General features: G+C 42.5%; 1 protein-coding gene across 8 annotated transcripts in view; it reads right to left on the bottom strand.

Annotated features, from left to right (window-relative positions):
• The window catches only part of pkd1l1 (polycystin 1 like 1, transient receptor potential channel interacting), a 288,595-nt gene that overhangs the window by 11,108 nt on the left and 262,649 nt on the right, over positions 1-14,838 (bottom strand). For all 8 annotated transcript variants that reach the window (XM_087987215.1, XM_087987214.1, XM_087987219.1 and 5 more), the window contains one exon: positions 4,188-4,352. In XM_087987215.1, coding sequence (XP_087843341.1) covers positions 4,188-4,352 — 165 coding nt within the window. The remainder of the gene's footprint in view (positions 1-4,187; positions 4,353-14,838) is intronic.

Below are 14,838 nucleotides of genomic sequence, written 5' to 3'. Positions count from 1 at the left end.
GTCAACGTTTTTTTGAAAGGGAAATCATGTTTAACAAATTCATTGGAATTGTTTTAGGAAGGAACATGTGCTGTGAATAAAAGGAAACTTGTGGAGGTTCTGAATATGGATTTCCAGAAGGCATTTGATAATCTGCAGCTTCAAAAGTTCTTATGGAAATTCAAAACTCAGTGTAGGGTGTAATGCAGTTTGTCAGACTGAAGATTGTACATCTAACAGGAAACATGAAACAGGCATAAAGTGTCATTTTCTATTTGGCAAGACAAAACCAACGATGTGACACAAGGTTCAATGCTGGGGCCAACATTTTACAATTTATATCATAAATATGCAAGTGGAAAAGATGTTTCCACTTGTAGGAGAATCTAGAGTCACTGAAGGAGAACCGATTTCTCACAAGTTTTGGGATGCAAGTCTTTGGAACGTCCTTCCTCAGCCATGGTCATATTGGACGGTGGAACAGGCTTGAACATTAAGTGATTGACTTCTGCTCCTACTGTGTATGTTCATATGAACTGCTGTCTCATAAGAGCTAGCATAGACACAACGGGCTGAAAAGCCTCTTTTGTGCGTTATTTTCATAAATACATTGTGTGCAAATTACAACTCAATTGCAAGGTATTTTACATGTCAGAATTGATTCTTTCCCTATCTATTTGAAAAAGCAGACATTTTTCATCTTTTTGAAGATATCGAACAGATGAGTGTGTCAATCTTTTCCCAAGTTTAATTGCATTATTTTCACTGCAGCAGGAAAAGAATAATTTCCTTTTCCAGCACACAAGAATGACTTTACACACACAAAATAAGTGAACATCAAAGTGTTGTCATTCCACTGCAGTCATATCGGACCATGTAGCAACTTAAAAAATATTTTTTTTGTGACCATACATTCCATTGCTGTTAAGCAAGTATAATATAAATAATATTTTCAGAATTATTTCAGTACAAGTTTACAATGGAAGTCTTCACCTACGCCCATTTGCAGTCAAGATCCAGTCATAGAATCATAGAATCCCGACAGGCCATTCGGCCCAACAAGTCCACACCTGCCCTCCAAAGAACAACCCTCTCAGTCCCATTCCCCCTATCCTATTACTCTTCATTTACCCCTGACTAATGCACTTAACCTACACATCCCTGAACACTATGGACAATTTATGGATTAGTGGTGCTGGAAGAGCACAGCAGTTCAGGCAGCATCCAAGGAGCAGCGGCAATTTAGCATTGCCAATTCATCTAACCTGCACATCTTTGGACTGTGGGAGAAAACTGGAGCACTGGGAGGAAACCCACGCAGACATGGGGAGAATGTGCAAATGTGACACAGGCAGTCGCTTGAGGCTGGAATCGAACCCAGGCCCCTGATGCTGTGAGGCAGCAGTACTAACCACTGAGCCACCATGCTGCTGTCAATTGCTCACTCAATTCTACAAATGCTCAGAATTTACACAGTGCAAATACACTCAGTAAAATGTACTAGCTCATCGTCTAGCAGAATCTTTTAGTCCAGCATATACAAGGTGCATTAAGTCATAAAGTGAAATTCCATCTCAGAGTCACAGCAATGTGAAACAATTCTTGTCTCAGTTTTCAGCCTCTAAACATCTTGCACTGGAACATTGGCAAAACAAAGATACTGCTTGTGATACCATCAAGACACTGGAAAAGGGAAGTGGCTCTTGTTTACATTGGTGTTAACACATTTCAAGGAAATGAAATGAGATAAGTTTGGCTACATAGCAAGAAACTCAGTTATGTTGCGGAATAGAATACTGCAGTGGGAAGATCATGACTATGACCTGAACAAGTGTATCCCAGGTCATTGTGGGAAGTTAGGGAAGAAATTGCAGGGCCCCTAGCAGAAATATCTTTTGCATCTAATACCTTGGATGAGGTGACGGAGGACTGGAGGCTGTTGAATGTTGTGCCTTAATTTAAGAAAGGCTGTAAGGAGAAGCCTGCAAACTACAGACCTGTGAGCCTGACATAGTGAGTAAGTTGTTGGAGGTGTTTCTGAAAGATAGGATTTACATGCATTTGGAGAGGCAAGGACTGATTAGGAATGGTCAGCATGGTTTTGTGCAAGAGAAATCATGTCTCACAAACTTGATTGAGGATTTTTGAGGAAGTAACCAAATAGATTGAGGACAGAGCAGTAGATTTTGTTTACATGGACTTTAGTAAAGCCTTTGACAAGGTTCTTCATGACACACTAAATAGTAAAGTTAGATCACATGGGATTCGGTGAGCTTGTCTATAGATACAGAATTAGCCTGATGGGAGGAGACAGAGGGTAGTGGTGGAAGTTTGTTTATCGGACCAGAGGATTGTGACTAGCAATGTTCCACAAGCATTGGTAGTTTTGTTTGTCATTTATATAAACGATTTGGATGAGAATATTGGAGGCATGGTTGTTCAGTAAATGTGCGGTTGACACCAATATTGGTGGTATAGTGGACAGTGAAGAATATTAGCTAAGATTGCAAAGAGATCTTTGTCAATTAGGTCAATGAGTTGAGAAGTGGCAGAGTTCAATTTGGATGTGAGGTATTGCATTTTGGTAAAACAAACAAGGGCAGGACTTAGACAATTAATGGTAGGGCCCTGAGTAGTGTTGTAAAATGGACAGACCTAGGGTTCAGGTACAGAATTCTTGAAATTTGTATTACAGGTAGACAGGGTTAAGAAGATCTTTGAGTATAGGAGTTAGGACATCATGTTGAGGTTGTACAGGATGTTAGTGAGGTCTTTTCTGGAGTACTGTGTGCAATTTGGGTCACCCTGCTATAGGAAGGATATTATTAAATTGGAAAAGATTCTGAAATGATTTACCAGGATGTTGCCAGGAATGGATAGTGTGTGAGATAAAAATAGGTTGGAAAGACTGGAACTTTTTTCACTGGAGTATGGAAGGTTGAGAAGTGACCTTATTGAGGTTTATAAAGTCATGAGGAGCATGAATAAGGTGAATACAAGGGTCTTTTCCCTAGGGTGGGGCAGTTGAAAACAAGGGGACATATTTTTAAGGTGAGAGCTGGAAGTTTTAAAAAGGACATGAAGGGGAACTTTGTTTTTACATAGAGTGATTCATGTATGGAATGTGCTACCTGAGGAAGTGATGAATGTGGGTACAGTTACAACATTTAAAACATATTTGGATAAGTAAATGAATAGGAAAGGTTTGGAGGGGTATGAGCCAAGCGCAGACAAGTGGGACTAGTTTACTTTGGGAACATGGTCAGCGTGGACTAGTTGGACTAAAGGTTCTGCTTCTGTGCTGTATAACACTATGAGTCAGATCCTGGTTCCCAAAACACTATGATTCCAGACAGGAAATCCCAAACAGTTATTATCCCACGTGAAGAGGAATGAACTGGCTCCCTTTTATTAAAATTTCAACCACTCAACCATGCAACAAGGTTAATTTAAAAATGATTCCTTTCTTCACGGATGTTGTATTTTAAATGATGAGAATGTGCTGGAGGTATTGGAGCAAATGGAGACGGATACAGGGAGAAAGAGAATGGGGATGGTAAGGCAACTCCAAATTGAAATCTAGAGGCTTTTAAAAGCAACAAAAGATGAAGGCAACAAGGCTACGTGATATGGAGAAATGGAGAGGATCTTCCCTCTGGCAGATGACCACTGAAGGTAAGTGTTTTCCATCAAGAAACCAAGGACAAATTTAGATTCTAATTTTAACCAACTCAAATATTGTCCCATTTCCTTTACTTCTGTTTCCAAGTTTGAACTTCATTTCACTTCAGAAGACTCCTGTTTTTATCATATTTTACCTTGCTTGCCTTTCTTAGTCCTTGGGTAAAAACAAGGACTGCAGATGCTGGAAACCAGAGTCAAGATTAGAGTGGTGCTGGAAAAGCATAGCAGGTCAGGCAGCATCAGAGGAGCAGGAAAATCGACGTTTCGGCCAAAAGCCCTTCATCAGGAATAGTCCTTGGGCCAATGCATCATCAATAGTTAAAATGGCAGGTAGCTTACTGCCAAACTTTCACCAGAGCTACACTGAACCAGAGCTATTCTAAACCTTGACCCAGAATCTTTATGTGGACATGACAGCAATGGGATTACGAGGACGAGTATACACCCTACCACTACAGGCTACAGTTAACCTGAGCTTCAGCCTGATACTGTATTGTATGCTGAATACGTGTTTAGAAGTTTACATTTCCTTGAGTTGAATAATGATCTGCTTCTCTGCTTCTGTTCCTTCCTGTGAAAGTCATTATCTTCTCTCGAGTGTAAACTGCAAATTCAGTGAATGTCACCAGGTGTTTACTTCGTGATGACTTCTTTGCCTCTTCTGCCATCGAGGTGAAAATCCCTATGAACTGAAACAGAGAAATGTGATTGTAGTAAACCTGCGATAAAGCTATCATCACCAAATACCACATTGTCACCTGGCATTGCTAACTTTGAGCTCAGGGTTCAACATGCTAAATTGCCCATAATGTTCAGGGATGTGGAGGTTAGGTGCATTAGTATGGGAAATGTAAAGCGATAGTGTAGGGGATTGGGTCTGAGTGAGATACTCTTTGGAGGGTCGGTGTGGACTTGTTGGGTCAAATGGCCTGTTTCCACACTGTCGGGATTCTATGATTCTATGATACCAGAGCTATAGAAATCAGTATTGCAAGAGAAACAGATCGAACAGTGATCAGGAACTTTCTGGACTCCATTTTATTCAGTCTCAGGATCTTGAAGTGAATTGAGGTAGACTCTGCAGGTTAAACCACAGAGTTTATGTACTGGGGCAGGACAACATTATGGGATCTAGAAGAACTCGAAAGGGAATTTTCAACATCCAATCTTCTGCAATGGCCATGAAATCAAGGAACACGGGTTTTGCAGTTGTTCTTTAAATTAATTCATGGGATACAGGCCAACATTTATTGGCTAACACAGAGACCCGGGTTCAATTCCCACCTCAGGCAACTGTCTGTGTGGAGTTTGCAAGTTCTCCCCGTGTCTGCGTGGGTTTCCTCCGGGTGCTCCGGTTTCCTCCCACAGTCCAAAAATGTGCAAGCTAGATGAATTGGCCATGCTAAATTGCCTGTAGTGTTAGGTGCAGGGGTAAATGTAGGGGAATGGGTCTGAGTGGGTTGTGCTTCGGCAGGTCGGTGTGGACTTGTAGGAGTGAAAGGGCTTGTTTCCACACTGTAAGTAATCTAATCTAAGTGGTGGTAAGCTTCCTTCTGAAACTACCACGGTCTATGTGGTTTGGGTACACCAACAACGCTGTTAGGAAAAGAGTTCCAGAATTTTTACCGAATGGAACAGCAATATAATTCCAAGTCAGGATGGTGTGTAACTTGGGAGAAGACCTTGCAGATTGCATAAAGGTAATGTCAAGCTGTTGCAGTATAGCTAGAATGCTAACATCTACCCAAAAATGAAAAAGATCACTGAAGTATGTCCTGTACACAAAAATAAGGAAAATTCCGATTCCATCAACTATTCTCCAGTCAGACTACTCTTGATCATCAGTAAAGTGGCAAATGTTGTAATCAATCGTATTCTAATCAGCACTTGCTTACCAATAAGTTGTTCACTGTGTTTCAGTTTCGATTCTATCAGGACCACACTGCACCTCACTTCATTAGAGTCATTGCTCAATTATAAACAAGAGTTGAGCTCCAGAGGAGAGATGGCAGTGAATGTTTTTGACATCGACTCTACATTTGACTGAGTGCAGCATTAAGGAGGCTGAGCAAGACTGGAGTCAACAGTAATCAGGAAGAAAACTCTCCACTGTTTGGAATCTTTCCTAGACACAAGAAAGATGGATGTGGCTGTTGGAAGTCAGTCATCTCAGCTCCATGACATCTCCCCATGAGATCCTCAGGAGAATGTCCTGGGCCTAACCATCTTCAGCTGCTTCATCAATGACCTCCCCTTCACCAATAAGGTCAGAATTTGAGATGTTTACCAATGATTGCACAGGATTCAGCATCTCTTGCAACTCCTCAGATACTGAAAGGCCATGTTCAAATACAACACGATCTGAACGATGTCCAGGCTTGAGCTGAAAAGTAGCAAGTAATGCTTGTGCCATACAAATACCAGGTGATGACCACCTTCAAAACAAGATAATCTAACCACTGCCCCATGACATTCAACTGTGTTATGATTGCTGAAACCCTTGCTATCAACAACCTGGGAACTTGACTACCAATATAAAAATTGGCTACAGGAGTAAGTCAGAGGATAGGAATGCTGCAGAATATAACCCTCCACCTGACTCCAAAAGTTTGTCGACCATCTACAAATGTGATCGAATACTCCACATGTGGTGGATGACTGCAGCTCCAAAACACACAGGAAACCTGACAACATTCAGGATAAAGCAGCTCATGTCTTTGGCACCACAGTCAGAAATAGTTACTTCCTCCACCACCTAAGCACAGTACCAGCAGCATGTGCCACCTACAAGGATGGAGGAAGGGCACCATTGGGGCAGCTGGTAGAATTTAATTTTGATCAATAAAATCTGAAATTAAAATTTGGTCTCAATAATGGTGATCATGTTATCAAAACCTATTCACTAATGACCTCTGGGGAAGGAAATCTGCCCTCATTGTCACTGTGACATCAGCAATTTAGTTGATTCTTAACTACCCACTGAATTGGCCTAGTTAGCCACTCAGTCACTCAAGGACATTGGGAATGGGCAACAAATGCTGCCAGCAATAGTCACATCCCATGAAAGAATACAATAAAAAGGTATTCTACCACTTGGGGTGCTTTCCCTTGTAGGTACAGAGGTCACCAGTTTGGAAGATTCTTTCCAAATTACTGAAGCACATCTTGTGTATGTTATACATTACAACATTGCTGCACCAATGGTCTAGGGAGTGATTCTTTTGAGTAACAAATGGAATGCCAATCAAATAGTGCCTGGACGGTGTCGAGTTTCTTGAATGTTGTTGAACTGTGTTTCTCCAGGTAAGTGGGGAAATTCTATCACATTCCTGATGTGTGCCGAGTGAATGGTAGACAGGCTTTGAGGAATCAGGAGGTGTGTTGCTCACCCAGTGAGAATTCCCCTGACCTGCTCTTGTAGCTAATGCTTATATGGCCAATTTGTTACATTTTTGGCCAATAATAAGCCACAAAACAATGATGGTCAGGGATTAAGTAATGGTAATGCTGTTGAATGTCAAGGGAGGATGGTATGACCCAAACATTTGGAGATGGGCATTGTTTGGTGGTTATGTGAATGTTACAGGGTTTCTGAACACTAGAGAGGGACCCAGGATTTAGCATTGGTAGTTTGATGAAAATGCAAAGATGGGAAATGTTCAGATTCTGTTGGGCATGAAAGGGGTCTTTGAAATATTTGAAGTTGCGAGAATCTTGCAACATTGGGAGGAGTGTGATTGATTACTCTTGTAGTCAAAGTATCCAAATGAACAGGACAAAATTATCTCTAGGTCTGGGCAATTTATTAGGCTTTAAACCGCGTATTCCTTCAAGTCCCGTACACCCATTATCAAATTCTCATTGCTAAACACAACTTCCAATCTTTGTGTTTTTGCTGCGAGACATTTCAGTGAAAAATTGTGAATCTGCAAGTACATAATTTCCTGACATCTCTACCAAGCACTAAGAATGTAGCTTTAGTGGGTATATTGAGTTGCACTAATTTTAATAGAGATACCATTTTACAACAAATAAAAATTCCTTTAACGTACTTAAAGTTCATTATTCATGATTTTAATATATAAAATTTATGCTTCCATGGTTTCAGGAAGATTTTCTAAATAAAATGCATGCAAATAGTGTCAAGTGTCCGCATATTAAAACTTTTATTTTCAACCATGAACTGAAAATCCACAGTAACAGTTGTTACTGTATCTGTGCGTTCTTCTCTTGATAACGGTTGTTTGTACTCTCACTGCTGTTTTTCACATGGCAATGTGGAATTACATGGAAATTGCAGCACAGAAGCAGAGGCAGTCTTAAATGCTATTTATCCTTTAACATGACTGAAGTCTCAATCCTACTCACAATTATCCATCGTTCATGTTTTCATTAAATCACCTATTCAAAATATTCTAAATCACTGACATGGAGTAAGATTTCTATCTCGGCATGAGGTGGGCAGGGATAATTTTGTGCCAATAACCTAAGTAGGATAATGCTCACAAATTGGCACCTTTGGCAGTCCTTAGCCACATCTCACCTTACAATCCTCTCTCAGGTCGCTGCTACTCTTTCCCCAATGCGCATCAAAGCCTAGCATCTTATCATTGTTAGCATGCGACCATTGGACAGAGAAGCGTTCACTCAGTTCAAAGTGTTTACCTTCATTAACAAATATCAAAAGTGAAAAGAAATCAAACAAACAGAATCTGCATTTCCCTCTCGGAACAGAAACAGATGACACGTCTGTCGAAAACTAACAGTTTTACAGTCCCTGATGAATGATCCCCGAATTCAGCTCTCATAATTGAATGTCAATTATGTCCTGTACAAGTTCTATCATGTAGTAGGTGATGTTCCTTGTGCTCAATGTCCTTGGAGGACTGCTCCCACTTTCACAGATTATCAGACTTTATCCCATTCCCTCTTTTCTCCATTTCTGCAGAGCACAGAATACCATGTCTGACCAAACAGATTCAAATAAACAGCAGCATTAAAAATAGATCAGTTCAAGCAGACTTCAAGAAAGAATGGACCAGATTAGCAAGAAAGGGACAGAATGACTGATGTAATGCAATTATAATCAGTCCCATAGTGTGTATTCTGAGTTATAGATCCATAGAGCAGAAATCAGATGAATCAAAAGTAGCAGGGCAAGAGAGGAACAGCCGGAAGAGCAGGAGCGACAACCGAAGGGGGGGGAGGGGGGGCTGCTGGGAAGGTAAATGACTGCTTTAAAAACTTACCTCATGAATAGGCAGAGTGCACACTGAGCAGGAGCTGACAAGGGCCTGCTGAATAAGTGACGTAATATATTTGGGCAGTTGTGTTATCTGAAAAACTACTTAGGTAGTGTCTCCCATCCATCCTCCTCCTCTAACCAAAATAAAGAGTTCTGTGCTCCAGATTGATAAGATAACCAGTTTTAAAAAAAATTTTCAAAAGCCTCTTGAGGAATTTAGAATAGTGGGAAGGGAGGTTAGGGCAGTTGAACATTCCTCCTGCAGTATGTGGGAGATAAGGGTCACCTCCAGTGTCCCTGCTAACTGTATCTGAGGAAAGTGCACTCAATTCCAGCTCCTTGAAAACCGCATTCGGGAACTGGAACTGGAGCTGGGTGGACTTCGGATCTTTTCGGAGGTGGAGGGGGTTATAGAGATGAGTTACAGGGAGGTAGTCACACCTTAGGTACAAGAAAAAGGTAAATGGATTACTGTCAGGAGATGGAAAGGGAACCGGCAGGCAGTGCAGTGAACCCCTGTGGATGTTCGCCTCAATAACAAGTATACCGTTTTGGATACTGTTGGGGAAGACGACTTACCGGGAGTAAGCCATGGGGTACAGGTCTCTGGCACAGAGTCTGTCCCTGTTGCTCAGAAGGGAAGCGGGGAGACGAGCTGATCATTAGTCAATGGGGGCTCCATAGTTAGGGGGACAGGTAGGAGGTTCTGTGAGAACAAGAAAGACTCATGGTTGGCGAGTTAGATCCCAGGTGCGAGGGTTCATGATGTCTCGGATCGTGTTTTCAGGATCCTTGAGGGGGAGGAGGAGCAGCCCCAAGTTGTGGTCCACATAGGCACCAATGACATAGATAGAAAAAAGGGATGGGGACTTAAGGCAGAAATTCAGGGAGCGAGGGTGGAAGCTTAGAGCTAGAACAAACAGAGTTGTTATCTCTGGTTTGTTACTCATGTCATGTGCTAGCAGGACTGAAAAATGTGTTGCTGGAAAAGTGCAGCAGGTCAGGCAGCACCCAAGAAGCAGGAGAATCGACATTTCGGGCATAAGCCCTTCTTCCTGAAGAAGGGCTTATGCCCGAAATGTCGATTCTCCTGCTCCTTGGATGCTGCCTGACCTGCTGCGCTTTTCCAGCAACACATTTTTCAGCTCTGATCTCCAGCATCTGCAGTCCTCACTTTCTCATGTGCTAGCAGGGTTAGGAATGGGGAAAGAGAGGAGTTGAATGCATGGCTTCAGGGATGGTGCAGGAGGGAGGGTTTCAGATAACTGGATAATTGGGGCTCATTCTGAGGTAGGTGGGACCTCTACAAACAGGATGGTCTACACCTGAACCAGGGGTGGGGGGGGGGAAGATTTACTATTGCTCTTCTGGAAGGTTTAAACTAATTCAACAGGGGGGGGATGGGAACCTAAATTAGTTCCAATGTCCAGGAAGTTGAGAGTAGTGAGATCAGAAATAAGGTTTCAAAGTCGCAAGAATGCACCGGCAAGCAGGAAGGCGGTATGAAATGTGTCTACTTCAACGCCAGGAGCATCTGGAATAAGGTGGACGAACTTGCAGCATGGGTTGGTACCTGCGATTACGGCCATGTTATGGCCATTTCAGAGACACTGATAGAACAGGGACAAGAATCATTGTTGCAGGATCCAGGATTTAGATGTTTCAGTAAGAACAGAGAAGAGGATAAAAGTGTGGCATTGTTAGTCAAGGACAGTAGAACGATGGGAGAAAGGACATTTGAGGACTCATCTACTGAGGTAGTATAGGCTAATGTTAGACTCAGGAAAAGAGAGGTCACCCTGTTGGGGGTTTTCTATAGACCTCTGAATTGTTCCAGAGATGTAGAGGAAAGGATAGCAAAGCTGATTCTGGGTCTGAGTGAGAGTAACAGGGTAGTTGTTAAGGGGGACTTTAACTTTCCAAATATTGACTGGAAATAGTATAGTTTGAATACTTTAGATGGATCAGTTTTTGACCGATGTGTGCAGGAGGGTTTCCTGTCACAGTATGTAGACAAGCCAACAAGGGGCGAAGCCACATTGGATTTGATATTGCGTAATGAACATGGCCAGTGTAAGATTCGGAGGTAGGTGAGCACTTTGGTGATAGTGACCATAATTTTAGCGATGGAAAGAGATAGGTATATACTGGAGGGCAAGAGTTATAGCTGAGAGAAAGGTAATTATGGTGCGATTAGGGAAGATTTAGGATGCAGACGATGGGGAAGGAAACTGCAGGGGATGGGCACAATTGAAATGTGGAGCTTATTCAAGGAACAGCTACTGCGTGTCCTTGATAAGTGTGTACCTGTCAGGCAGGGAGAAAGTGGTTGAGCGAGGGAGCCATGGTTTATTAAAAAAGTTGAATCTTTTGTCAAGAGGGAGAAGCAGGCTTATGTTAGGATGAGACGTGAAGTGTTAGTTAGGGCTGTTGTGAGTTACAAGTTAGCCAGGAAGGACCTAAAGACAGTGCTAAAAAGAGCCAGGAGGGAACACGAGAAGTCACTGGAAGAAAGGATCAAGGAAAGCCCTAAAATGTTCTATAGGTGGATCAAGAATAAAAGAATGACAAGAGTAAGATTAGGGCCAATCAAGGACAGTAATGGGAAGTTATGCATGGAGTCCGAGGAGATAGGAGAAGCTATTCACACCAGAAAAAGACAATGTTGTTGAGGAGAATACTGAGATACAGGCTACTGGACTAGATGGGATTGATGTTTAGAAGGAAGAGGTGTTAGCAATTCGGGCAAGTGTGAAAATAGATAAGTCCCCTGAGCCAGATGGGATTTATCCTAGGGTTCTCTGGAAAGCAGGGAGGGATTGCAGTGCCTTTGGCTTTGATTTTTATGTCTTCATTGTCTACAGGAATATGGCAGAAGACTGGAGGATAACAAATGTTGTCCCCTTGTTCAAGAAAAGAAAGTGAGGGCTGCAGATGCTGGAGATCAGAGCTGAAAATGTGTTGCTGGAAAAGCGCAGCAGATCAGGCAGCATCCAAGGAACAGGAGAATCGACGTTTCGGGCATCAACGTTCCTGAAGAAGGGCTTATGCCCAAAATGTTGATTCTCCTGTTCCTTGGATGCTGCCTGACCTGCTGCGTTTTTCCAGCAACACATTTTCAGCCCTTGTTCAAGAGGGGGAGTAGAGACAACCCTGAAAATTACAGACCGGTGAACCTTACTTTGGTTGTGGGTAAAGTGTTGGAAAAGGTTATAAGAGATAGGATTTATAATCATCTTGAAAGGAATAATTTGATTAGGGATAGTCAACATGGTTTTGTGAAGAGTAGGCTGTGCCTCACGAACCTTACTTAGTTCTTCAACAACTTGAGCAGTGGGGCCACTGTTGTTCGTCATTTATATAAATAGCCTGGATGAGGGCATAGAAGGATGGGTTAGTAAATTTGCGGATGACACTAAGGTTGGTGGAGTTGTGGAGTAGACAGTGATGAAGGATTTTGCAGGTTACAGGGGGTCATAGATAAACAGCTGGGCTGAGAGGTGGCAAATGGAGTTTAATGCATAAAAGTGTGAGGTGATTCACTTTGGAAGGAGCAACAGGAATGAAGAGTACTGGGCTCATGGTAAGATTCTTGGTGGTGTAGATGAGCAGCGAGATCTCGGTTCCATGTAGATCCCTGAAAGTTGCCACCCAGGTTGACACAGTTGCTAAGAAGGCATTCAATGTGTTAGCTTTTATTGGTAGAGGGATTGAGTTTCGGAACCATGAGGTCATGTTGCAGCTGTACAAAGCTCTGGTGCAGCCATACTTGGAGTAATGCACACTGTTCTGGTCACCACATTATAAGAAGGATGTGGAAACTTTGCAAAGAGTTCAGAGGAGATTTACTAGGATGTTGCCAGGTATGGAGGGAAGGTCTTATGGGGAAAGGCTGAGGGACTTGAGGTTGTTTTTGTGAGCGAAGAAGGAGGTTGAGAGATGACTTAATTGAGACATATAAGATAAGCAGAGGGTTAGATAGGGTGGATGGTGAGAGCCTTTTTCCTTGGATGGTGATGGCTAGCACAAGGGAATGTAGCTTTAATCGAGGGGTGATAGATATAGGACAGAGGTCAGAAATAGTTTCTTTACTCAAAGTTTGGTAGGGGCGTGGAATGCCCTGCCTGTAACAGTAGTAGACTCGCCAACCTTAAGGACATTTAAATGGTCATTGGATAAACATTTGGATAAAGATGGAATAGTGTAGGAGAGGCAGACTTCAGATTGTTTCCACAGGTTAGCACAACATTGAAGGCTGAAGGGCCTGTACTGCACTCTAATGTTCTTTGTTCTAATTTCTCTGCAACTTCTACACCAAAAAACACAACGGGCTCCAAAAGGAGCAGAAGATAACGTATCAAAATACGTTTAAGTAGTGTCAAAGGCATCGATACATTTTGGTGGGGCAGAAAACCAGCAGCAGCATCAGAATTTTACTAGCTGTCAGGGACAATTCTCTGAATTGCACACAAAATTTTCCTATGAATAAACGACCATGTACACCATAAATTTATTGGATTTTGGCAGCAAATCTAACAGAATCAACATATTATCATGATTACAGACCAGACTACACAGGAATACAGGGCAAGACTCAGAAGTTTTTCTTTCGATATGCTGCTCTGTATTTGAAAGTAACTTTTAACAGTTTCAGTCCTTTCCCTACTGCTGCTGTAACAGAGGGATCTGCTGCTGAGCATGGAATTAGACCGACTCCACTCGTTTTTCAGCTTCAGCTATAGTCTAGCTCCCCCTGTCAGAATTACTTTATTCTGGAGAGAAATACATCTCAGGTCTTAGAGTCATAGAGTCATAGAGATGTACAGCATGGAAACAGACCTTTCGGTCCAACCCGTCCATGCCAACCAGATATCCCAACCCAATCTAGTCCCACCTGCCAGCACCCGGCCCATATCCCTCCAAACCCTTCCTATTCATATACCCATCCAAATGCCTCTTAAATGTTGCAATTGTACTAGCCTCCACCACATCCTCTGGCAGCTCATTCCATATACGTACCACCCTCTGCGTGAAAAAGTGCCCCTTAGGAGTCTTTTATACTTTCTCCTCTTATCCTAAACCTATGCCCTCTAGTTCTGGACTCCCCAACCCCATGCCCCTCATAATTTTGTAAACCTCGATAAGGTCACCCCTCAGCCTCCGACACTCCAGGGTAAACAGCCCCAACCTGTTCAGCCTCTCCCTGTAGCTCAGATCCTCCAACCCTGGCAACATCCTTGTAAATCTTTTCTGAACCCTTTCAAGTTTCACAACATCTTTCCAATAGGAAGGAGACCAGAATTGCAAGCAATATTCCAACAGTGGCCTAACCAATGTCCTGTATAGCCGCAACATGACCTCCCAACTCTTGTACTCAATACTCTGACCATTAAAGAAAGCATACCAAACGCCTTCTTCACTATTCTATTGTACCTGCGACTCCACTTTCAAGGAGCTATGAACCTGCACTCCAAGGTCTCTTTGTTCAGCAACACTCCCTCGGACCTTACCATTAAGTAGATAACTCCTGCTAAGATTTGCTTTTCCAAAATGCAACACCTCGCATTTATCTGAATTAAACTCCATCTGCCACTACTCAGCCCATTGGCCCATCTGGTCCAGATCCCGTTGTAATCTGAGGTAACCCTCTTCGCTGTCCACTACACCTCCAATTTTGGTGTCATCTGCAAACTTACTAATTTTACCTCTTATGCTCGCATCCAAATCATTTATGTAAATGACAAAAAGTAGACGGCCCAGCACTGATCCTTGTGGCACTCCACTGGTCACAGGCCTCCAGTCTGAAAAACAACCCTCCACCACCACCCTCTGTCTTCTACCTTTGGGCCAGTTCTGTATTCAAATGGCCAGTTCTCCCTTTATTCCATGAGATCTAACCTTGCTAATCAGTCTCCCATGGGGAACCTTGT

The sequence above is a fragment of the Chiloscyllium plagiosum genome, unplaced genomic scaffold (assembly GCF_037043375.1).
Source record: "Chiloscyllium plagiosum isolate Xiang-an unplaced genomic scaffold, Cpla_swu_hap1 HiC_scaffold_5, whole genome shotgun sequence".
Taxonomy (NCBI): domain Eukaryota; kingdom Metazoa; phylum Chordata; class Chondrichthyes; order Orectolobiformes; family Hemiscylliidae; genus Chiloscyllium; species Chiloscyllium plagiosum.
This window is presented reverse-complemented; position numbering and strand designations above follow the sequence as displayed.